The 26849-nt window shown below is 38.8% G+C and overlaps 1 protein-coding gene across 6 annotated transcripts in view; it reads right to left on the bottom strand.

The window, feature by feature from the left end:
• Window positions 1-26849, bottom strand: part of LOC132707214 (supervillin-like) — a 71459-nt gene that overhangs the window by 4843 nt on the left and 39767 nt on the right. For 5 of the 6 annotated variants that reach the window (XM_060678967.1, XM_060678965.1, XM_060678963.1 and 2 more), the window contains exons 5-11: window positions 25237-25360; window positions 23772-24704; window positions 23095-23710; window positions 20528-21226; window positions 4508-4817; window positions 2293-2626; window positions 357-677 (exon numbers count right to left, since the gene is read on the bottom strand). In XM_060678967.1, coding sequence (XP_060534950.1) covers window positions 357-677; window positions 2293-2626; window positions 4508-4817; window positions 20528-21226; window positions 23095-23710; window positions 23772-24704; window positions 25237-25360 — 3337 coding nt within the window. The remainder of the gene's footprint in view (window positions 1-356; window positions 678-2292; window positions 2627-4507; window positions 4818-20527; window positions 21227-23094; window positions 23711-23771; window positions 24705-25236; window positions 25361-26849) is intronic. The other variant, XM_060678962.1, reaches the window with a different exon arrangement.

The raw sequence follows: 26849 nt of genomic DNA, 5'->3' as shown, positions 1-26849 counted from the left end.
AAATACAACTAAATTTTTCAAAAAAATTTGCAATATGCCCCTTAATAAAAACGGCGGCAAAGTATGAAAGACAAGCAAATTTTTAAGCATTGTTCATCAAAAATGAATATTGCGAGTCGAGTTCTAAAATGGTGGATGCGCAAGACCCATAATAATAAACAGTGCATTGTTAAAAAAAGTCCATATAAAAAATACCAACAAACGAGCTACTTGAATCAAACACACGATAAAAATGTAGCCTGTAATTTAAGTACAACTACTATCCGACTCGTTTTAAATCGGCGTTTTAACTACTACAGCCCATGTAAATATTTGGTAGGATTCTTCATGCGGCGCGGGACAAACGAACTACTCACGTTTCTCAATGTTCAGTCTTTTCTTCTCTCTTTCGGCAACCCCGGTGATAACCTCGGTGTACTCATCGGCGATGTCGCTGCGCGATGCCAGCGCCTTGATCGGGTTCCTGGTGGCGCCCCGCCTGCGCTGCACCCGCACGTTTTTCTTGGCCACCAATAGCGAGTGTCGCTCCACGGCGTCGAAATCGGCGGGGTCTACGTTCAGGGAAGCGTCGCCCCAAGTTTTCAACTCGACGCTCTCGAAGAAGGTGCGGAAAGTCTCGTCGTCCGGCTTCGTCACAGATACCACACGACTGGATATCTTGGACGTGGTATCCGCGTCTTTAATAATATTAAAAATATAGTAATATTAATCTATTTATAATTTTAACAATAATACAGCATACAACACCAGGTTAAAGTGGGATAGACGCCGCACCTTAAAAAAAGATAATTTAAAACCAAGTTCACGCTCTAGTACCAAGTTCCTCGGACAAACCTCGCCCCGCACAGCACAGTCTGCGCACGCGATGCGACAGGACTGCACGTGTCGCCGCTTGAGTTAAAAAAACGTTGCAAAATTTTACCGCGCTTGCATGATTCTTGTGACAGTGACATTTTGACGTGTTCAGAACTTTCGTTTTCGAAGCTAAGTTTTAAGTGTGTATTGTTATTTAAATAGTATGTATCATTTATATTTATGGTGTGTTTATAAAATTACTTAATTATTTAAGTATTTTTATTTATTTGCTGGGGCGTCTATCCCTACTAAAAAGGATAGAGGCCCCACTATTGACTGAGTATAGACGCCCTTAGAGGCATATATCCTCTATGACTTATTCGCAGGTACTTAGGCTATAGGTAAGATTTTTTTAAATAACTTATCTAGTTAATTTAGTAGGAAAATTGACTTTCTAGTTTAGTCTTTAAAAAAAAAGTTATAGTCAGCTTACAAAAAGTGGGGCATCTATCCCACTTTTACCCTATCACTTTAATATATTATACTCCTTTTTAAATCATACGTCACTTGCGTACCATAGTATCTAAAACGGTGCAATACGCAGTGATATTCTATGGTCCGTGGTGTGAAAACTTGGGTAATATTTAAATTTTGTGTAAAACATTGGTTAGTCTAATACGCATGTGTTATAATATGTATGTAACATTATGCTGTATAAAACATCTCATACACAAAAGCGTAATATATAGTAGTGTGTAAAACCTCGCAAGTGACGTGTGCGTAATACATAAAAGAAATATCTTGTCGTTTAAAAGGTCGCGTAATATATGGTGGAAGTATCTAAAATGTTCTGTAGTATAATATGCAATTGATGGCCTAGGGCGTAAACATTTGCGTAATATTTAAATATTACGCTGTGTAGAACATTATGTTGTGCAAGTTGTTCATTAATATATATGTCATATTATGATGTATAAAACATTGCGTAGTATAAGAATACGCAAGTATTATGTGCTGTAAAATATTGTGTAGTACGATACGTAAGAGATATTTTGTCGTGTAAAAGATATAGATATAGCGTAATATATGGAAGGTATATTACACTGCGTATAATACGCGAGAGGTATGTGTAGCGTAATATATAGCATTACAATACCTAATTGATATGTGCGTAATATATAAAAGTAATATTGTGAAGTTTAAAACTACACATTTGCGTAATATTAAAATATTATCTTGTGTAAAATATTGTGTAGTATAATACGCAAATAAAATTGTGCGATGTAAAATGCTAATGCTACGTAATATTTAAAAGTGTTAAACCTCGCGTCGTATAATACGCACCTGATATTGCATTGTATAAAAGGTTCCGTAATAAAAGTATTTGTGCAAAACCTTCTCTTTTCAGGTTCATACTGTCTGTGGGTACATTTAGTGCTTTTTTTCGTAAAACTTTAGCGAGCATTTCTTAGGAACCAAAACTAAATTGTTGCTTACCCGTTTTCTCTTGGGCGAACACGGCGGGATAAAGAGCCGACTTGCTGCGGGTCAAGTCGAACAGTTTGTTCTTTTCCGGCGACGACGGGGTCGACGAGGGATCGTCCTTGCCCTTGTACCTTTTCGCCTGCGGCGTCCTCTTCTTGTTGTCCGTTGCCGGTATGTTTATGGTGGGCGGCGCCGCCTCCGACTCCTTGTCGACCTTGACGCCCATTTTCCCGGCCACCGAGAACTTTTCGGCGTCGCTCTTTTCGACGCGCGTCTTCCATTGGCGCGACGCCGCGTCGAGCTCGTCTTTTCGAGCGGCCAGGACCGACTTCTCCGACAATTCGTCCTACAAAAAAGATGTAAATAATGTTCTCCTATGGAAAACAATTTGAAGTCTTGTGTTGTGTAATAATACGCGTAAATAATATAGTACCGCGCAAATGTTTTGTAATATCTGTAGTATCCATCTGTGGTATATAACGAGTTTTTTTTACAGCTGTCGCCGTTTCGGGCATCCTAGCTTCCAACGCTTACGATCATTTCCGTCATATGCTTCTAGTCTCTATCCACCTTTGCACAGTATACTTCTTGGTTCCGCGATTTTCTTGGTCTACCTCTTTTTCTGCGATTGGTGGGGATCCATTCTAACAGTCATGTTGGCCATCGCTGATCATTCATCCTTTCGTAGCCATACTATTTCAACCTTTTACATTTTATAGTTTCCAGGATGTCAATATCTATCCCCATTTCATCTCTGACTTCAGTATTCCTCACCCCCCTAAATAGATGTTAAAGAGTGTAGGTGAAATGCAGCAGCCTTGTCGACGTCTTATATTATTTAAAACATTTTATAATATCTGCAGTTGGTATTATGTCGTATGTCGCCAAAACCAAAACGTTTTGCAATAGTCCAATACTACTGCGTCGTGTAAAACGTTTTATAATATTAGTAATTGATATTATGTCATACGTATGATGTTCTCGAAAGGGCTCTTTAAGGAGATACGAGAGCAAAGTAGAGTAATTTTTTTTTTATTATTTTTCAATATAAACCCCCTTAAGTTCAATACACTTATTATATATCTTTATTAACAACTCAATGCATTTAAAAAAATATTCGTTTGGTTTGTCTGAAAAATGAGCTAGAACAGCCTCTTTTAACTCAACTTCGTCGTTAAACCGCCGTCCACGTAAGTCCTTTTCCAAATATCGAAACAAATAACAGTCGCTGGGGGCCATATCTGGACTATAGAGAGGATGATCTATCTGTTGGAACTCACACTCTAAAATGGCAGCGTGTGCAACACCAGCAGCATGGGCAGGTGCATTATCGTGCAAAAGACTCACGCCTCTGGACAGTTTTCCTCGACGTTTTACACGTATGCAGTCTCGCAATTTATGTAATACTATTGCGTAATATTTACCATTGACAGGGGTATTAGTTTCTTAAAATCTATCAAAAGAATTCCTTCACAATCCCAAAAGACAGTGGCCATAACCTTTTTTGTTGGCTGGCAGACTCTGAATTTTCTTAGAAGTGCTTCACCCTTACGACGCCACTCCATTTTAAAACAATTTAAAACAAGTTAAATGAAATTAGGTTTGGTGAATGTTGTTAAAAGACAAATATAGAAAAATAATTAAACATTCTAAAATATACCCCAAATAAAATATTTAATGTGGACGCAAGATATGACGTAAGTAAAAGTCCGGAGTATTCTAACCTCAAAAGACCGTTCTGCGACCCGACGATCCAGAGAACGTCTATGTCGGAGACCTAACCATACGAAAAGGGCGATAAAAAAACAGAACGCCGCAGCAAAAAACATGGCGTCCGGGCGGTACCAAGCGACCGCAAGAAAACTCAACTCGACACTGCGTTATCGAATTAATATTTCTGACGTTTTTGATTAGCCGCTTGGCCGCGTCCGCCGCAGATCGCGTGGCTCAAAAAAAACGATTAAAGGTAGTCTTCGATATTTCGCCTGGCGGAAGCGAAGACAAAAAAAACGTAAACGGACGGTTTCCGTTTTCGACGATAACGTCGAGAAAGGAAGTTCGCCAATATCGCGCCAAATACGTTTATTTTTATACCGCTTCGTCCTCGTTTCGAAAGCGATCGATCGCGACGAATTCGAGGTCGTCGAAAACGCGCGACGACGACGATTTCATTCGTTAGCGCGCGAATCCGGCTCGAAGGACCAAATTATTAGCATTAGGTACTCACGTTGTAGCGGTTCTTTTCTTTGAGCAGCTTCAGCTCGTCGCAGCTGTTGTTGTTGACCTGCACGCGTTTCATCCAGTCCCTTTCGCCCCGCTCCTGGAGCTTGGCCTTGAGGTCGGCGATAGAGCGCGGCATCGCGCCCGCCGTGTGCGTGTGAGAGCGTCGCAAACCTGAAGACGCCGACGACGGCTTCCCGGTGCTGGTTTCGCGGTGCTCGGCGGACGACGGAGCATCCCACCTCGCGCCGCCTCCTCCGGCCACGTGGAAGCTCGCGTGGCTCCGGCTAGTCGATAGGGCGCCCTCTAGCTTCCGCCTGAGGACGAAACGTCGAACGTTGCTTTATTGTTGCGAAGGAAAAAAATTGTCTCGACAAACTCGATCCCGAGAAATTGCCTTTTAAGCTCGTATCACCACCGTTAGCGGACGTAAGGGTGTTCCTTAATGATAAGCGAATATTTAAGCAGATGAGTCTGCATGAAAATATTATAATTTGTTCAATAAACGATTGGCCTAAAACTCTGTCCATGCAATAAAAATTAAAACAACACCAAAAAAAAAACGGAATATAAAAAAATATATATCATATAATATCGAATAAAATATAATTTGTCAAGAGCAAATAAATCACATCTAGTTTGTATTTGGCGATGAAAATTGGAACTGCTACTGCTAGAAAATAATCAGTCATCTATATTAATAACAAGATTGCTCTCGAAAAAAATCTTCCTGCGACCACTATAGAACTTTCGCAAAACCAATGTAATTTAATTATGCATGCACCCTGTATAAACATCGATAAATATAAAAATTTGCACAAAAATTGACGAAACCTGAAACTCTGACGGTTTACGATACCGTTTCAAATAAAATTATCCAGTTCTTCATTTATCGCCAAATAATTTACCCAAAAAAAAAGAAAATTTTTAGAATATTTTAGATTTTTTGCCCATAAACGACACACCCTGTATATGATACAATCATTGTTCGAAGTAGATGTTATAGCCCTGGATTTTCGACTCGTCCTGGTTCAAGAATTTTTTGAAAATAGTAAATGGTTTTCGAGTGCGCCGTAATAATCAATGACGTCATCGCGTCTTGACAGCCCCCGAAATAACGATTTCAATATGGACTTTTTCAAATATCCCGAGCAGCGTATTTGATGTATGTGTGAAAAAAACATACAAATACGAAAATTGTAGCTCTGGATGCGGCCTATGACACCGTTTGAACCAATCAGCTATATTTTTTTACGATTTTTGATTTGCGACTAATAATTTACTCTGTAAAAGAACAATTTTCTAGGTTTTTTACATTTTTGCCTATAATTTGAAAACCCTGTATATAATCAAAAAAATAGCCGAAATAAATGTTATTGCACTGCGTCTGCCGATTAAAGAATTATGCCAATCGGATGAACGATTGTGGGAGAAAACATATTTTTCTGGAAGCTAAAATTACCAAAAAAAAATAAAATTTCAAACATTTTTAAAAAATACTTGGTAAAATTTGATTGATCGCACGAGCGATTTTTTATTTCTTTAGAATACTTCCCGAACCCCAACCCCCATTTTCAATAGGCTTCGTCATGGGGCAAACCTGCATATATGTGCCAAATATGAAGTCGATTGCTTCAAATTTCGGACACTTATCGTGTTTCATAGCAAGGTCCAAAAACCAGTAGAAAATCGCGAAAAAAAGATGGATACCGGGGTCGGATAAGGACCATTTCTTATAAGCTTATGTGCCTCGTGGAGGGTTAAAAAGTAGGCAAATTCCAATTTTGTAGCTCCAACGGTTCGAAAGTTATTCAGGAAAAACCACAAGACGCGAACGGAGAACGGAGAACGGACAGATCATTTCTGTACCAACGGCGATAGCGCAGATACTTTCGAAAAATTCCCTGTATAAAGTGTCTTTCACGTCCCGCCGACCTTCAAACTCACGGCAAACTTTGATAAATGTTAAAATTTGAACAAATAATTTTCGAATTCGGATTATATTTTTTCAAATATCTCGCGCACCCTGTATGATACACGAAACCTGAAACTGTCTCTCGACACAATTTACGATACTGCTTAAATCGATCTATCCCATATTTTACAGTTTTTCATTTACGGTTTTTCACTTACACCCACGAAAACGGCAATTTTTAGGATCTTTTAGATTTTTTGTTCATAAACGACACACCCTGTATATAATTCAAACAATGTACAAAATAGAGGTGCGTGAAAATACTTGTTTTCTGAAGCCATGCGGTGCGTCGTAACAGTAAATGACGTCATCGCGTTTTGATTTTTTGTAAACCGATTAGCCATATTTTTTGCCATTTTTGATTTGCGGTTAATATAATTTACTCTGGAAAATAACAATTTTCAAAGCGTTTTACATATTTTTTAAATATCTTATGCACCCCGCGGGCGATTAAAAAGGGGCAAAATTTGAAGCGTGTAGCTCAAACCGTTAGGAAGTTATCGTCGAAAACCCCTGGAACAGAGAACGGAGAACGGACAGACAAAAAAAAATTTTTTTTCCACGCTGATTATTTCTGGACCAATGGGGGTCCCACAGGACCTACCGTTACCTAGATCTCGAGTTTAGTGAGGAGCGTGTATTTTTTCGAAAAGATCGATTTTTCGAAAGTGCCATCGTAGGAAAAAATGCGCCATCTTTTTCCTTCCTTTAACATTTCAATGTTTAAAATTACAGAACCACTATTTTCTGACGAATTTGTTATTCCAAAAAAAATTAGAAAAGATCAAATGTTCTGAATTTCTGAAGTACTGACATAATCAATTACATAAATCAAAACAATGAGACCAATTCATTTTTATGGCATAATCTAAGCGTCCAAAATAAGCCCTAATTGCATACATATGCCCGGAAATGCTTTCTTTCTTAGGAAAGTCACCTTTTGAACACACCTACCTCGTACATTTTCTTTTGTTTACATCATAAGAATAATTAAACCGCTATTTTACTTTTCTTATTATTGTGTCTAGCGTTCGATCTCAAGAAAAATACTTATTTTTATTTTACAACCATTGAAATTCTACGAAAAAACTATTTCTTTACTATTATTTTCAAACCACTCTGTATATTTCAATCCCATTTTGTGGGCCGCTTTCAAGTGGCAAAAGGCAAAATTCGTTCGAACTAATCAACAACATTAAAATTCCTGCTAAGGCAATTATAGTTTTCTTTGACGTCCTATTTCCTAATATTCCACCGACTGACGTAATAATCATAATAGACAATAGTCCCACTCAGAGATAAATCAAGTTTAAAACTTTGTTTAGACCAAAATTATTTTGGCAATTTAATATTGAGAAAGAAGGATCAATTATGGGAAATTCACTACATGCAGAAAGTTTCATTAACAAAGTATAAAATGTCATACATAACTCTTTAAACTTTCTAGACATAGGACACGGACACAGTAACAAATAATAACTCAAATCACCCTTACACACACAAAATGGCTGCCATTTTCAACCATTTCAAACAATAAAACTGAATCACGAAAAACTTAAAAATTCGGAGTTAATCATGTCCCACACTTTATAACGGACAATACATAATTGACGAGCCTAAAAGGGCGTAATAAATAAAATACTTTTCATATTTTACATAATGAATCAAAGAGCAAAAAAATTGTTGGAAGCTATGGAGATTAACAAAATGAGATGTTCGAATCTATTACTTAATGACCAATTGGCTTTAAATGCGTCTCCGTTTTTAAATTAAAATGTATTAACCTACAATGGGAATTAAGAATCTATTTATGACATAAAAACAATATGCCAAAATGACAGCAGGGCGCCATTTTAAGAATTTGGTTCTGTAACAATAATGTTACTTGTTAGATATCCCCAAAACCAAAAACTCCAGTGGTGTTAAGCCTGGCTCAAATCGTTGTAAAATGGCGAACTTCTGTCATTTTGACATTTTGACATACTGTTTTTATGTCAAAAGTTCGAAATTTTAATTATATATGTGCTTGCTATATACAGGGGTAGGTACAAAAATAAATGGGGATCCAACCATTTATGGGGGACAGACGTCGGAATATTAACATTTTTTGTATTTGATAAAGGCACGGTGTTGCCGAAACATAAACCAACAAATAACTGTAAAAATTAACAACATTCATTCTAATTTAATTGTGTCAAATTGATTATCATCAGGTAAAAGCCACTTTAGTTTTGATTTGTTGAAAATTTTAGACTGATTTGAAAATATTAATAAAAAAAATCGACATTTTTAGAATTTCAACATCCTGTATCTTGGAAAGGAACCTTTTCGTCGGAAACCAGGATTTATTCTAGACGTACACTGAGCCGTAAAAACTTGGTTGCGTTTATTTCGAAACACCCTGTATAAATGAGCAATAGAAACCAAAAATCGCCATTACTAGTCGTCTTATTCTATTATAAAATTTGTCTCACGTTTAGATAGATGGAGGTCTATTTTGTACTAAACTATACCGGAGGACGCAATTATATATATATAAAAAAAAAAACGAAACAGAGTTACCGGTTTATCATTTCGACCTCGTCACCACTGAATGGACGTTTAATGGAGGCCACTTCGCGACGTCATCGTCCGACTATCGCGGTGCATTGGCGTGCGTTAGGACGTTACAGTTCCCCGCACTACCCCGCCCAGCAGCGACCGTTTTTAACAAGACGGAATCCCCCTCCCCAACCCGCACCACGCGGTCAGTTGAACGTCCAGCCAGGCAGTGGCGCGCGCGAACGAAATCGAACGCTAAAAAGAAAAACAAACGCCGATCGACGACAGGTGAGAGGCACGGCCCACTCGATTTTCGCGACCCACTGCGCGCTGCTCGATTTAAAGCGCGTTATCTCGTCGTATGTGCACGCGAGATAAGGTTTTTTTTTTCTTTTGGTCGACGAGATCTCGGAACTGAATAATCAGCGCGAGATGAATCCACGTTGCCGCTTCCGCGAAAAAATAGCCGTTTCGCGTATAAAACTCGATGTGCTTTTAAAAATATATAGGTAAACAACAAGAATGTAGGTGGTTAAAATTTTATTTTTTGTATTGAATTTTATTTTCCACTTATACTAAGAAGTTGTCGTTTTTTACCCCATAAACAACATCTCTGAAAATTTGATTTCATTTGTTTGCGTTAAGACTGAAATAGAAAAGTGAAAAGGATGTGAATTTCATTATTGGATGTATATTGTGTAATTGCCTGGTCAAATCAAAAAAACTATAACAGTTTGGAAACACGGTGCACCTGGACGTCATTGAGTGATCGCGGTAAAAATTTGCCTTTGTACTAAATGCCTAAGCTGCAGGGCTACCAATTTTGCGACTTTTGCTAGTAAACTTATAAAAGCAGACTTTCAGGTTGTTACTATTTATTCATCTTTTTTGCGGCCAGATTCGTAAAATTGGTAAGTTTACGTACTAACTGCCGGGTTAGTTATTATGTATTGTGGAGTCTGTAAGTTAGACAAAAGCACCAGATAATTACTTTTCTTGTGTGCTTTATACTTGGACGGTTGTTAATCAAATAGCGAAAACCATGCAAGTATGGTCTGTTCATAGATATAAAAAAATGACCAATTGCTTTTGAATGGGATTATCCAAGGGTGGTCATTAACATACAATGCAATAAGATACGGAATTTAAATTCAGGTAAAATTATGGTCCGTAATTGAAAATAATTTCATACCTACCTGTGTTTAATATTCTTTGGTTTGGTATACTACTTAGATTAAGTTTATTAGTAAAAATTGACAAAAGGCAAGTTTTAATGGAATCATTTAGAATTCGGAAATGGCGACTGGAATATCTAGACAAAATTAGGATTTACAGACAACAACAAAGGCCAATTATTTACTTGGATCAAACCTGGTTCGACACTTATGATAAAAAATCTAGGGCATGCAGTTTTAAGGCTTCCACCTTACCACTGTATATTTAATCCCATTGAACATGTTTATATCAATCTATTAATATATCAATATATTAAAATACAATTATATTGATTTGTTTCGGTATTTAGTAATTTAGTCTAAATCTTGAGCATTCATTTAAAATATCTCAATAAAGACTATTGTAATTTTTCTTTTTATTTGATTTCTTTTTAAGAAATACATAAAAAGGCTCGCTTACAATAATAAATGGTATCGGATCAGAAAGCCATGCACGCAAAAACAAACGACGCTACGACAAATAACGCATTATCTCTCGATAAACAATTTTATATCCTATATTGAAACGTCGAATAATATTATAACGTTTCGATTACGTACTATTAATTGGATTGACATTTGACAGCTCTTTGAGACTTAAACGACATGCGTTAACACGGCGGCATACATGAATCTGAAACAAATAATCAGGTACGGCATTATTTAAGTCAAATGTTTTTAAAAAATGTCCTTGAATCTTTAGTATTGTCAAGATTTAAGTAATGGAGAATTCAGGTAGTGCAAAATTCATAACTAAGACTCATTTGTGGTATCAGCCGAAAACAAGATTATGTGACTGTAAAATCAATCATACAGGGTGTATGCTTCATAAAATCGTATTAAACAAAAAGCCAGCCTATCTGTATAACGAGATTTTGCCTCGTAATACTTGTCAAGTCTAAAGTAATTATTCTGATTCACCCAAGCAAATAACTTTCACACACAGTTCACAGTTCAAAAAAATGAAATAAAAAAGACTCCCTCTTATCCGAACGGTGTACATTAACTGCAGAACGGTAATTAGCATTTAAAAAACAACAATCTATAATGTAGCATTAAAAATCTAATTTGAACGCTTCAAAAATCAATAAGAGCATTCAAGCCTACTTGTCTAATTCATAATCATTATATCAGCGCTGGTAAAGTACAGATCTTTGCCCACAACCAAACATTTTACAGTACCCCTTTGGGTGTGGCATTTAGCTCCGCCCCTTTGAGTATGACAATTCATATGTAGGCTGTTGAGCGTGTTGGTTATGTCCCCGTCCCTTTGAATGTGGGTCATTTGGACTCCGCCCCTTTGGATGTGATTAATTCATACGTAGGTTTTGGTTTTTGGTTTTGGCCACGTCTTCGTGTGGAACGTCATTTTTCATCCCTCTCCTTGATCCCAAACATGTCTCGACATACATTTCATAAGCTTTGAGGTTTTTCCACATATGAATTTCATTTAGCCCTGTTCTAGCCAATACAAAATTCTTCCTCCTTCCCATCGGACTGTCGTGCTATAATATCTGGGTTGCCTCAAGCGAGCCATTCTGAGGCCAATTTTATACTGTATATATACGTCCGCGTTTCCTAGTTTTATGCGGAATTGCAAAACCCAAATGTATGCAGATGATACACAAGTTTATTACTCATTTTCGGGAGATAAAATTTTGGAAAACTGTCAAATCATAAATAATGATCTAGAAATCATTAACAGGGCGTCCCTAGAACATTGACTCCATCTAAATCCAAAAAAATCTATAGCAATGTTCTTTGGTATTGCTAAACAATATCTTTTCCACGAACCTGCGTGAATTATTATTCTCATTCAATATTTAAGTAATGACTACTGTATACTATTTTCAAAGTGTAAGTCCCTCTATTTGCACAGATCGTACTAGATATTTATTTATTTTTTTATGTGTATTTTTCCTGCCTAGCGCTGCTACCCTCTTCTTAGGATAGGTTTAAAAACGGAGGCACAACATATCTTATTTTGTTCATCTAAACCGTGTCCTTTTCATTGTATATAAATACGTGAACAAAAACTATTAATATTATTATTATTATATTGCTTTCAAGACCGAGATAAACAAAAAGCACAACAACAGTCTAAAACGAATTTGTCGGCCTAGATTCGAAAAACTGCGACGTGAAAGTAGAAGCGCGGGCGAGCCAGTACCGTAAATCGAACCGCATAAAAAAATATCGACGCATTCGGGGACGGATGACGTAATTGGAGCCGAAAGAGAAACGCGACAGGTCGCGCGACCACGAAGAAAAAAACGATCGGAAGTGGAGCTACGAAAATAAACTCCGTCGACATTTTCAAGCCTCGTCTATTCCTACCCCCACCGTATCTATTTACGGACCGGATAAAAGAGATCGATAACGGCAACCAGGTCTTGAGCACTTGAGTCTATCGAATAAACGACAACCGGGAATTAAAATCGGGTCAGTTTCCACGCCACTGGGCGCGAAAGGTGGTAAATGTCGCGACACTTGATGAAGTAACTGAAGTAACATTCCAAACTAGACGTTACGTCATATCCTAAAGGAACCGGACAAATCAATAACTAAGCAAATCAGAACTGCGAATGAAATTTTCTTGGCAGTAAAAAGACGAAAAGGTATCCCACCCTCATGATGGGTAAGAACCAAGACTTTACCGAACATATACCATCACTTGTAAAGCGGTAATTATTACATTTTACACATTACATATTACATATTACATAAACCGTCCAGGATGGTGTTCCGGGTGGGAATGCCACAAACGACACACTACAAAACACAGTAAACGTTAAGCCTAACTGAAAAGATACGACTGCAAAAATGCGTGGAAAAACATCTACATTGTTGATGAAGGTGGAAGCAGGAAGTCGGAATACCATCAAAACTTCCCGAAGTCCGCAAATAGACCAACAGAAAACAACGTAATTGACCGTATGTGGGTTGACGTTAAAATAAAAGGCCTCCCTAGGGGTATCGCGGTTTAAAATTCGACACTGACGATGAAAAGATTCGAGCGCGTCGGATGGTATTCCATCCGATTCGCCCGGCGAGTTAGGTTTAATTAAAGCGCGCGAATATAACCTACACTGCGGAATACCCGGAAAAGGTAATCCGGTAGTTCGAAAAATAACCTCGACGCCGGGAATACCCCTGGAATACCTTCCGCGCACTTTCACTAGCGCGATCTCGCACGGGCACGCTCAGGATGGTATTCTCTGGGCGCAACAACCTTGCGGAATCACGTTCCCCCATCATCTCTCTCGTTTTGAAACGCGTAAAACACGATTTTGAATGGCGGCCCGTAAAAATTGCGTCATCACAACGGCGGACCGTTGCGTTGCGACAGCGCGAGATAGAAAAACGGCATTTTGAAACAGTCAAAAACAAAGACGTTTAAACGCGGAGATGCCAGATCTCCTAAAATTTCCTCCGGATCAGGGAAAAATAATTGTTTTTTTTGTAGCTATAATTTCACGAATTTAATTATTTATTTTTGTTGTGTATGAATACCAAAATACTCTTTTTCGATAAAACAGAAATATTAGATTATTTCAAGAAAACATAGGCTATATATATATATATATATATATATATATATATATATATATATATATATATATATATATATATATATATATATATATATATATATATATATATATATATATATATATATATATATATATATATATATATATATATATATATATATATATATATATATATATATATATATATATATATATATATATATATATATATATATATATATATATATATATATATATATATATATATATATATATATATATATATATATATATATATATATATATATATATATATATACGAAGGACGCAGACATTTTTTTTTTCAAAAATAAGAAGCCGTTTTTTCATAAGACACCCAGTTTAAATTAATAGAAAATTTTGCTTTTAAACGCCGGTAATTTTTTGGAAAAACAAAATAATTCGGTTGTTGATGGCACACCAAGTAGATATAAATAAGAATCGCGTTTTTAAAATTTTTCTAATTGAGCTTTTTGTTGGTAATTTTTCTCAAATAAAAATAAAAATACAAGAAAAGCGTTTTGGAAAAAAGGTTGATACGAAAAATGCAGACATTTTTTTTGCAAAACTTAAAATCCGATTTTTGATGAGAAACTAGTATGAAAATGCGGACAATTTGTCTGCAAAACTAAGAATCCGGTTTTCGATGGGATGGCAGATTTAAAAAAGAAGGGCTGTTTTCAATTTTTTATTAATAGAAACATTTACTGACATTAAAAAAAAAATAAAAAAATTTTTTTGAACTAGTATGAAAATGCAGACAATTTGTTTGCAAAACTAAGAATTCGGTTTTCGATGGGATAGTAGATATAAAGAAGTGTTGTTTTCCTTTTTTTTTAATAGAATTTTATTGACATTTAAAAAAAAAATTTAAACTAGTATGAAAATGCGGAAAATTTCTTTGCAAAGCTAAGAATCCGGTTTTCGATGGGATGGTAGATTTAAAAAAGAAGGGCTGTTTTCAATTTTTTATTAATAGAAACATTTACTGACATCAAAAAAAAAATAAAAAATTTTTTTTGAACTAGTATGAAAATGCAGACAATTTGTTTGCAAAACTAAGAATTCGGTTTTCGATGGGATAGTAGATATAAAGAAGTGTTGTTTTCCTTTTTTTTTAATAGAATTTTATTGACATTTAAAAAAAAAATTTAAACTAGTATGAAAATGCGGAAAATTTCTTTGCAAAGCTAAGAATCCGGTTTTCGATGGGATGGTAGATTTAAAAAAGAAGGGCTGTTTTCAATTTTTTATTAATAGAAACATTTACTGACATAAAAAAAAAAAAATAAAAAATTTTTTTTGAACTAGTATGAAAATGCAGACAATTTGTTTGCAAAACTAAGAATTCGGTTTTCGATGGGATAGTAGATATAAAGAAGTGTTGTTTTCCATTTTTTTTAATAGAATTTTATTGACATTAAAAAAAAATTTAAACTAGTATGAAAATGCGGAAAATTTCTTTGCAATGCTAAGAATCCGGTTTTTGATGGGATGGTAGATATAAAAAAGAAGGGCTGTTTTCAATTTTTTTTTAATAGAATTTCTTACTGACATTTAAAAAATTCAAAAAAAGTTTTTTAACTAGTATGAAAATGCGGAAAATTTGTTTGCAAAACTGAGTATCCGGTTTTCGATGGGATGGTAGATTTAAAAAAGAAGGGCTGTTTTCAATTTTTTATTAATAGAAACATTTACTGACATCAAAAAAAAAAATAAAAAAATTTTTTCGAACTAGTATGAAAATGCAGACAATTTGTTTGCAAAACTAAGAATTCGGTTTTCGATGGGATAGTAGATATAAAGAAGTGTTGTTTTCCATTTTTTTTTAATAGAATTTTATTGACATTTAAAAAAAATTAAACTAGTATGAAAATGCGGAAAATTTCTTTGCAAAGCTAAGAATCCGGTTTTTGATGGGATGGTAGATATAAAAAAGAAGGGCTGTTTTCAATTTTTTTTAATAGAATTTCTTACTGACATTTAAAAAATTCAAAAAAAGTTTTTTAACTAGTATGAAAATGCGGAAAATTTGTTTGCAAAACTGAGTATCCGGTTTTAGGTGGGATGGTAGATATAAAGAGCTTTTAAAAAAAAAAATAATAGGAACTTTTATTGACATTTAAAAAAATTTTTTTAAAAATTTTGCAAAACTAAGAATGGGATGGTAGATATAAAACGAATAGCTGTTTTCAATTTTTTTTTAATAGAAATTTTTATTGACATTTAAAAACAAATAAAATAAAAAATTTCGAACTAGTATGAAATTTAACCTGATTTTTCTTGTATAATTGTTCTGTACTTGTGTACTTTTATACTTATTTAAATTTTCCTATTTTGTTACTGGCTCGTATAGTTAAAATGTAAATACGATTGTTTTCTGTTATAGCTTTATGCTAGACAAACAAATAATAAATAAAATATTTATTAAATTATAAACAAAAAGAAAGTATTTTGGAACCAGCATGAAAATTCGCAAAATTTCCTGTCAAAACTAAGCATCCGGTTTCCCGTAAATATAAAAAAGAACTCTTTTAATTTTTTTTACCGGAATTTTTGACGATATTTTTTAAATTAAAAATAAAAAAAACTAACCAAAACTGAAAAAAAAACACATTTTGAAAGCCCGGAAAAACTATTCCGGCGAAAGCGCAACATGAAAAACGATGCTTCCCCACAGACTCCGGTGTGGTAGACGGTCGCCCCTCACCTTCCCCCGACCCGAAATCCGAATCGATATTTACGTCCACCAACGTCCCTCTATACGGAGGGTGGGAGGTGCGGAAAGATCGCCTAACACAAAAATCGATTTCGCAATGATACGCTCGGCTCAATGTTTTTTTTCTATCGCGTAAATATCCGACCTTGAACGAACGACGGAGAAGCCGATCAAAAACAAACAAACGACTAAAACAAAACATCGATAAAATGAAAACGTCACACGACCGAATATCATCCCCGTGGTAATTACCTCTCTCGGATCAAAGTCGGCGTAGGGAAACGTATTTACGCGGAACCGGAGGGGAGGACGTGCGCGCGCAACTAACCGCGTCAACGCGCGCGTCGCCTATACTCAGCGGCGGACCACGGCCGACTGAGGACAACGAGGATGCAACGCGCGTGAAAAACAAACGACGAGCGATCCTTGCTTGCGCTTCGAAGCGACGACGAAATACGAACGAACGCGTCGACGGAATTTGATCGAAGCTCCGACGGGCTAGAAGGCCGCGTAAGCAAGCCATCACACCCGGATCGACGGCGCGGTACAGAAATGTCAACAATTTTGTAGCCGATTACGATTCGTATATTTGATTGTCAATTTAAAGTTAATAAACGAAACCAGCGATCACAGCGTACGGCAATATATGGGCGGCCACCGAAATTTCATTAGCGAGATATAAGACATTTCATTCGATAAATGACAATGGCAAAGAAGATTCATATCGAAAGGGAAATTTTAATCACGAAATGACAATTTTGTAATTAAAATTAGATATCAATTTATTGCCAATGAAAAAAAAAAATAAAAACGAGTAGTCACAATGTATGGAAAAACAAAACCAGACACAACGAAGAAAAAAAGTCAATTGATAAATGACAATTTATGGCTGTGTAAGAGAAAATTAAAAACCAGTAATCTCCATATATCGCGGGCAGTGAAATTTCAGTCATTAAATGTCAATAATTTGTGACTACTAGTTGTCAATTTATTGTCAATATTAGAAAAAAAAGTGTGCCAATTTAAAATTATTTGATATCGATTTTTTGTCAATAAAAAAAATAGACAGAAGAAAGTCACAATGTGTGGCAAAATAAAGTAAGATACTGTAATTTAGATTAGATAACAATTTATTGAAAAAAAAAGCAAGTAGCTGTTTGTTGCAAATTTATAGTCAATAATGGAAAACTTATGGCAATTGGTTGTCAATTTATTGTCAATAATCAAAAACATAAAACCGTTGGATCGCAATGTAGGGTGAAATAAATCAAAGGCAGGGCAAAGAAGATTCATAAAGAAAGGGAAATTTTAATCACGAAGTGACAATTTTGTATGGCAGTGTATGACAAAAGAAAACCAGACACTTAGGATTCATAACCACGAAAAAAAATTCAATTGATAAATGACAATTTATTGTCAACAATCGAAAACCAAAAGGTGGCCAGGAACTGAAGATACATGCTAAATAGCAAGCGTAATAATGAAATGACAGTTTCCATTTATTAGGTGTGCGATTTTTTCTCATTAAAAAAAATTGAAAGAAGAAAGTCACACCGTGTGCCAAAATATAGTAAGACACTGATGAACTAGGGAAAAGAAATTTCAATCAAAATAGCAAAATTAGGAAATAGAACTCGAAATAAAAAAATCAATTTCAATTTATTGTCAATAATCGAAAACAAAAAACTAGTGGGTCGCCAGGAACCGAAGATTTAGGCGAGAAAGCATCTTGAATAACGATATGACAAATAATAATCATGAAGTACCATTTATTGTCAATAAAAAAAATAAAAACATGCAAAACCACAATGAATGGCAGAACAAAGAAAGAAATTTCGACCAACAAATGACAATTTATAGCAGCTACTTGTCAATGTGATGTCAATAAACGAAAATTGAAAACGAAATGAATTTAAGAAGAGAAAGATTGTTTTCAATTATATGCGACATTTGCACCTATTGTCAATAAATGATAATTTAAAAAAAAAACGGGTCACAATAGAAATATGAGGAGGCTGACGTTTCATAACCAAATATAATGTAATAATATAATATAATATAAATTAATATTATTATAATATAATAATAGTCAGGACGTCAATTTGTCAATAAACCAAAATTGACAATAAACGAATACGTAACATTCTAGAGTGGGTTAACAGCTGACAATTGTTTAACCAAAAATGACATGCCACGCCCTTTTATTTCTCTGGGTATTGCTGGAGTTTGACACCGACGATGACGTTAAAAAAAAATCAGTCAGCGACCCTAATAGCCGCGATTTCACGCAACGCCTGACGCACCGTGCGGGTCTTTTTTTTCTTTTTGCTTAATCGTCCGGATCGGACGACGTAAAGGCCGTCGCCCCTCGCAGTTAGTCCCTTAAACGCGCCGGTCGAACGACCTCGCGCGAAACGAGCCGCGTATACGCGATACGATTCCAGATAACCGCGTCGAGATTTAAAAAAATAAGAAAACGAAAACAAACGAACGCGTATCTATCGAGAGCAACGCTGTATGCAGGATGTTAGTCAATAAGCGTCCGAGAACTTACAGCAATATTTTATGTTTCCCATACTTGAGATACGGGAGATTTTTATTTTTGTGTTTTCTGCATAATTTTATAAATAATACCCATTTCGGAATGATTTTTTTATTGACAAAAACATTTACGGCAGTATAAAAAAAATACAAAAGCCAATATAAATAGTACACGGAGAAGATGATTTCAGAAGTAAAATGAAAAAACGCGCCAAACTATTTTACAACCCTTCGATTATTGACATTTTCGAACAGTTTTCGTTAAGATGAGGTCAAAAATCGAATTAGGATTTGAATGTAAGCGTATGTTTTCTCTTTTTTACGAAATTTGCAGCCAATTTATAAACATCGGTTTGAAAAATTAAAAAATATCAACGCAAGACATTGTTAATTGTCCCTTATTGACACTACCTAGACAAATATTTTTAATGTAAATAATTGTCAAATAAATTGTCCCTTATTAACCAGACTTGACTAATTTCGCTGTCTGGACCAACCTCACCCAATTTGCACACATCAATTTAATTTAAACGCAAAATATACTAGTAAAATATTTTTAATATCAATAATTATAAAATAAATTGTACATTATTAACAGTACTTGTTTAATTGCTTTTTGCTGGACCAATCTCACCCAATTTGTACACACTAATTTCCTTGAAACGGAAAAAATAGAAGCGAAATATTTTTAATGTCAATAATTGTCAAATAAATTATCCCCTTTTAACAAAAATTGTCTAATTTAGTTCTCTGGACCAATCTCACCGAATTTACACACATTAATTCCTTCAAACGAAAAATATAGGTGCAAAATATGGTTAATGTCAATAATTGTCAAATAAGTTGTGCCTTATTGTAAATACATGATCAATTTGGTTGTCTGTACCAATCTCATCAAATTTACACACACCAATTTCCTCGGTACGGAAAATATCCACGCACAATATTTGTAATCAGAAAATAATTGTCAAATAAATGATCCCGTATTGACAATACTTGACTAATTTCGTTCTCCGGACCAATCTCACCCAATTTGTACACATGAAACGGAAAAGATAGACGCAAATATTATTAATGTCAATAATTGTCAACAACAACAAATTGTGCCTTATTGGAAATACGTGATCTGCAAAATATCCACGCAACACTTTTTGAATTGTTAATAATTTTCAAATAAACGATCCTTTATTGACAATACTCGATCAGTTTATTTGTTAATTTCCTTAACGACGGGATTGTCAATTTATTGACAACAATCGCTCGTTCCTCGACAAATTTGCGTCGTCGGCCCGAATTCGGACAACATACGAGAGTGATTTTATTGGCAACATAAGAAAGTCACTGGGACTTGGATCGGGTAACCGTGCGGGCCGGGAGAGCAGAAACGAACGAATAGCAACTCGAAGTAGGCGCGAAATCTCATTAACCGCGAAAAAAAAAATACGCCTCGTGCGTAAAAGCTCACCTGAAACCGAGGTCGTTGCCGCCGAATATCTTGCGCACCTCGCGGCCCCCCGAGGACTCGCCCTCGGACGCGGTGTCGTCGCCTCCGTAGATCCTCCGGGAGGAGGTGGCGGGCTTCGCCTTCGCCTCCGACGTTTCGGAATCGGAGCCCGAAAAGTTGCACGAGATGCCCTCGTCGTCTTTCTCCGCCGCTGCCGCCTCCACGGCGAAGTCGACGAACGCTGACTCGCGTTTCTTCGACCCGGGGGCGGCGAACGACCGACTCCGTCTCGGCAACGACGACGTCGACTCCGGTTTGAGGATGCCGCGCCTCTCGCCGAAATCTTGCCGCTTACGTTTCGCCTCCTCGGCGATCGCCTTCATCTGGTCGGGCCGTAACATCTCGCCCTCCTCCGTCGCCTCCTCCCGTTCCAACTCCAAACCGTCTCCAAGCGATTGGAAGGCAGAGTCGGAGGAAGTCTTGTGGTGGGTCGGGCTCTCGTCCGCTTGGAACGACGACGACGACGACAGGAAACGCGTCAGGCCGCCGCCATCTTCGCGGAGCGACGACGAAAAGTCTGGCACGAGGGGGTGCGAACTGTCGTCTAGTGAACGGGAGCTGGTCGAGAGGGCGCTGCTGCGGTGCGGGTGGTAGGACGAGCCTCCTTCGTGGACGTTCTCGCGCCTAGGACTGCCGCCGACGAGGTTCACCAGGTTCAAACTGCAACGTGGGAGGCCATTAGATACCATTTAGTTGCTTGCGATCGACCTGGTTGGTTTACTCGAAGAAAAATGGTCGCCGTCGCCTAAGCGTCGGCCGCGCTATTTGCGGACGACGACGGAGGCGTCGCGACGCAATCGCGGGCGGAAGTGATTAACTCAAATCACTAATTCGAATTAGCCTCTAGTTAGATTCGCACTTACCTAACCGGAAAAAAAATAGACACGTGGACGTCGTCGCCGTAGAACAACCACCGAGACGCGCGAAGAATATCGCGAGACCGTCCGCGTTCGTTTGACGACCGACCGAAAACGCGAGAGATTCGAAAAACCTCTAAAATTAGCAACGGCGGCCTCTTAAAGCGCGTATGGAACGGTTCCAAGAATCGAGGAAAACAACAAACTCAAAACGAGCCGAGTCGCCGATAAAGATAAAATATTAAAGATATCGATCTAGACGCGTCACGTTTATTATTTATACCGACCGGAGTCGGGAAGTGGAATCCTATTTGAGGAAAGTACGCCGAACCCTTTGACCCTCCGTCGAGAACGTTTACGACGTCGGCTTAACAAAAATAAACCTACTTCTGGCAGAAAGGATAGAGAAGATAAAGTCTCTTGAACAGAAGATTCGGAAGAAGATCCGAGGCGAAGACGAAGTGACGACAATTGATTCTATTCTTCACATAAAAAGTAGAACACGCTGTTTCTTCGCAAGAAACGGAAGTGGGAAGAAGAAGATTCTATCCTTAATAAAAAAAATCTAGGATTGGTATAGAATAATCCCATCTAAGAATATTTGTCGTATCGGAAGCCACGAGAAGATTCCACTCTTCACCAAAAAAGATCTTCGGTGGATATCTATATCTATTCTATTTTGTATCTATTCTAATACTGCTACTGTCTCGAAAGCCCGAACCCCATTCTTTACTGAAAAAGTTGTTTGGTGAATATAGAATATAGAAGGTGCTCTGACTCGAAAGCAGAAGATTCCATTTTCTTCAAATTCAAAGTGAATATAGAATACTCCGAGAAAAATTTCTACTGTCTTAGGATATATTAAGATTAAGAAGGTATCCTGCCTCGAAAGTAGTATTCTGCCAAAATGCTCTTGGCAGAATACTGCCATACATAACGACCAACGCTAACGAAGTGAGGACAATTAAGTCTATTCTTCACATAAAAAGTAGAACACGCTGTTTCTTCGGAATCAGAGGAAGTGGCAAGAAAAAGATTCTATCCTTCGCAAAAAAATATCTTGGATTGGTATAGAATAATGCCATCTAAGAATATTTGTTATCTCGGAAGAAACGAGAAGATTCCACTCCTCACCAAAAAAGATCTTATATCTATTCTAATACATATTCTATCTATATCTATTCTATTCTGTATCTATTCTAATACTGCTACTGTCTCGAAGTCCTATTCCTTACCAAAAAAGTTCTTTGGTGAATATAAAACAAGAAAAGATCTTCGATGGATATAGAACACTACCATCTAAGAAGGTCTCCAGCATCGTGGATTATAATGCCGGTGGATATACAGCTATCAAAGAAGAGAAGCGAAGATTCAAATTGCATGCTTTGCGTAAGAAAGTTGCGTAAATTGAAAAGACAATGGATAGAAAATTCGTTTTTCGACGAACAAGAAGGAATTCGTCCGTTGTGGAACGTCCGGCTGCCTCCCGCAAAAAGGGAAGATTAAAATCCCAATCTTCAGGCAAACTGAAGAAACCATTTGGTGGATATGGAAGAAGAAAAAGAGCAAGGTTTTCAGCAGTTATGGAACATCCGACGGATTAAGGAGATGGGATTTTGCTTCAGACGGTATAAACATTCGGAATACACAATCGTGACCAGACTGACTCACCTTCGCTCCAACTCGTCCGACGTGATGGGCTGGGTCTTGTACCGGTCGCCGGTCCTCTTGGAGGGAGTCGATCGCCTCGGTGCGCTAATGGTCTTCTCGAACGAGCGCACCAGCTCGAGGACGGACAGCGGCCTCGCCTGCGTCAACGTCCTGTCCTCGTCCTTCTCCCTACCCATGGCGTTCGATGCGACGTTATAATCGGAGCAGATGGTGTGCGAGCGTCTCGACGTTCTCGCGCGTCTCGCCTCGTCGACGCTCGACGACGCCTCCCCGCAAAACGACAGTCTCGGACGAGGCGACTCCGACCTCAGCGACGTCTTCAGTATCGGCCTCGTTTCCCCACCGTCGGACCTCTCTTGTTTCAGGATAGGCCTGGGCTTGTCCTCGGTGGTCGCGTCGTCCGTCTCGCTGCTCGACTTCTTCTTGAGGATCGGCCGCGGCGCCGTCGCGTCCGTCGGCGTCTCGACGCCGCCCGCGTACTCGTCCGACGAACTCTTCTTCTTCAGTATCGGCCGCATTGCCGAAGGCGCTTGCTGCAGTACCATCTCGGCGCCTTCCGCGGCCGCCAGAATCACCGCCGTCGTTATCGAGACGTGGGGCGTGCTCCCCGTACTACCTGGAGGAAGAAACGACCCCGACGATAGAAGATTACCACCCGTGGAGGAGACGGTGCTTACCGGCGCTACTCGCGCCCGATCTCCTCTTCAATATGCTAGCCGGAGAGTTCAACGAATGGTCCTCGTCCTCGTGCCTGGACGTTTTCCGCTTGAGGATGCCGTGGAGGTGAGTTTCGGGCGACCTCGTCCTCCTCAACTCCTCCAGCGAAGACCTGCGCTGGTTCTTCAGTATCGATTTCGAGTCCGCGGAGCTCTTCGCCTGGTTGACGATGTCGGGGCTGCAGCTGCGGTGACGCGTGACCGTCGACTCGTCCAGGCTGCGACGCTTCTTCAGGATCCCCTGTTTCCGATTCGTGGTCGCCGGTTCGACGACGCTGGGAGAGAACGTCACCGGAGGAGTGGACGTCGCCGGCTCGCCGGTTTTGTCTTCTTGGACGACCTTGCGTTTGAGTATGGATACGGGGACCGAGGACGTCGCCTCCGTGGCGACCACCACCTGTTTCTCCTGTTTCGCTTTCTTCTTCAGTATCGACGACGGACCGGGGGCGGTTTTGTTGCGGTTGGCGAGTCTCTCCACCCTCGCCAACGTCTCCCTGGTGAAGGCGGTCAGCTCCTCCATACGCCGGGCGATGTCCCGGTTGGTCTCGTTGTCCGACTTGGAGATGGTCGCGTCGCCGCGATTCTCCTTGTCGCCCCTCGGCACCGGGCGTTTCGAAAACGGACGGTACCTGTCGGAGGCGGCGTTGGCGACCACCCTCCTAGCGTTCTCCATGTGAGCGGACAATTCGCTACGTTTGGCGGACGATTTCTGCGGCGACGACGACGACGACGACGAGGCAGCGGACGTAGCGGCGCGCGCTTTTTCGGCGCAGTCGGTAGGATCGCGCCGGTCCAGGACTTCGGGCGGGAAGAAACGCCTGGCGCGGCGACGGAGAGACTTGGCATCGTCTGGAAATGACGCGGTGACTGTCGGAAACGGGAGATGGTAGCAAACTGTCGAAAATCCCGAACGGCGTTCGGACTCGTCTGTAGGCGCAGCAGAGTCGTCAACAGCTGAGAGGTGAAGTACAGAGAAAGTTACACGTCATCGAATCACAGAATGTTTAGTTTAGAACGGGCGAGTTTTATAAGGATATCAAATTTAAAACTTATTGTAAATGATTTATCTTACTAAGTTAACATTTTATTACGTTTTTAAACAGGAATTAATTTTGGTAGTAAATTCATAGGGACAGAACAGAACAGAACAGAAATTTTAAGTTTCAACATTCCGTCACTCGATCACGTATACGTCACGTCCCAGCTGTTGGCGGATTGGCTGTTACAAACACCCCCCCCCCCCGCCCGAACCCGACCATTTGTGGTGTTCCCGGAAACAACCGCTTCCGACCGATAACGATATTATCGGTCAGTGGCGGCACGTTTAGCGAAAAATATTCGATCATTCTATTCGTTTCGAACATAAAAGTGTCTCCCGCTCCAAAACATGGAACATATATACAAGCCAAGGGGTCGAAGTGCTTACCTTGTGGGACTTCCTCGGACGTGAGCGACCGATTGAGATTAGATTTGCGCTTGTGGCTCTTGTCCTTGTCCGCCTTGTTGCGGGGACTGGCGGGGGACGTCCTGCTCTCCGACGGGGGACCTTTCTGCATCGAAACAAAGGAAAATGTAGCGAAAAAATAAACGAAACGAGGCGTCGCGACGACAGCCGTCCGAATTGGAAACTACGACTGAAAAACAACTGACGACGATGCAGTCAGACCGACTTTCTTATCATCATCCTTAATGTTTATGACTCATTTTGAATATCAATCGGAGTTGTGGAGATTAAGCACCGGCCGGCGGCGGTCGTACCTTTTCCAGTGGCGCGCGAGCCAAAATAAAACCGAACTACATTGACTGCGGTTTGCGACGACATGTACGCCACTGGCGGGCCGAATACATAATTAAACGCGCGTTACAATCTATTTTGTCAGGTTAATATGGACGCGAAAGATTTTCCGTCTACGCTAGACGCGCTTCCAAGTGCTTATATATAACATGACCAAAAATATAGTGCATTTATTGCGTCATGCCTGAGATGGGTCGTAACGAATATTTGCAAAAACTTGAAATTTTTATTGAAAACGTAAATGGAATGGAAAATTATTTATATAAATTTTATATAAAACAACTCCTGGAATTATTCAAAATAAATCATTTTAATAAAGACTACAAAACCGATTCCGATAGCACAACAAAACGTACTTGAAATGTTTAGATTACCCCGTACCATTGTATATTTAACCCGAGTGAGATGATTTGGTCTGAGTTAGGAAGGAAATAACACTGCACCAAAATTTGGTGATGGTACCATAACGTAGGTGACGACAGTTTTTATATTAAATTTCAGTTTCGACAAACGGTGCTGTAGATTTCTTTTTCTTTGTCTTGTTTTACTTCTAAAAAGAGAATTATAAAAAAGTTCAACATTCAAAATGAAATTTTTTGGTGTTCGCTTTGATGAAATTTTGAATATTAAATTTTGTACCGTTTTAGATTCTTTATAAAAAAAAGTCAAAACAAATGAAAATCTTGTGTTGAAATGGCTCGAGATTGGAGAAAGTGTCTGCACTTTTCAATCAGAAACAAACTATCATTCTATCATTACGTTACATGGCACAAAATATTTGTCAAGACTCGAAAACTCAATTAAAAAAAAAACAGAACGTCTGGTTCCGCCGGTAAACCAATGAAAGAGATCGTCTTTTTCCCGCCTTCCCGCCCACTTCAAAGGAAATGCTCGCCGTTTCATTGGCCAAGAGGCGTTGCTTAATAAGACAACGGTTGGCGGGGCTTAAAACACGCCCACTCCACTCACATTGACCGCAAAACGTGGCTTTCTATTGGCCGTGGGCGGAACAAGACGCCGCCCCTCAAAAAACCGTCAACTTTGACCGCGAAAATTGCAAAATTTGGAGAAAATGAGAGCGGTTTGCATGAATCACGCCGTCCGGCAGCCCGTAAAAGGCGACACGCATAGCGCGCGGCCCAAGTACGCGACCTTGCGGAACACCGTGTATGGACACGGCGAGTCCGCCGCATCCGACTTTCGATTTTCAACGCGGGATTTACGGGCACGTGCGAGGGCGACAC

Source organism: Cylas formicarius, unplaced genomic scaffold, assembly GCF_029955315.1.
Source record: "Cylas formicarius isolate icCylForm1 unplaced genomic scaffold, icCylForm1.1 PGA_scaffold_9__14_contigs__length_23061073, whole genome shotgun sequence".
In the NCBI taxonomy this organism is placed as follows: Eukaryota; Metazoa; Arthropoda; class Insecta; order Coleoptera; family Brentidae; genus Cylas; species Cylas formicarius.
The sequence above is the reverse complement of the archived record's forward strand: the minus strand, read 5'-3'. Positions and strand labels throughout refer to the sequence as shown.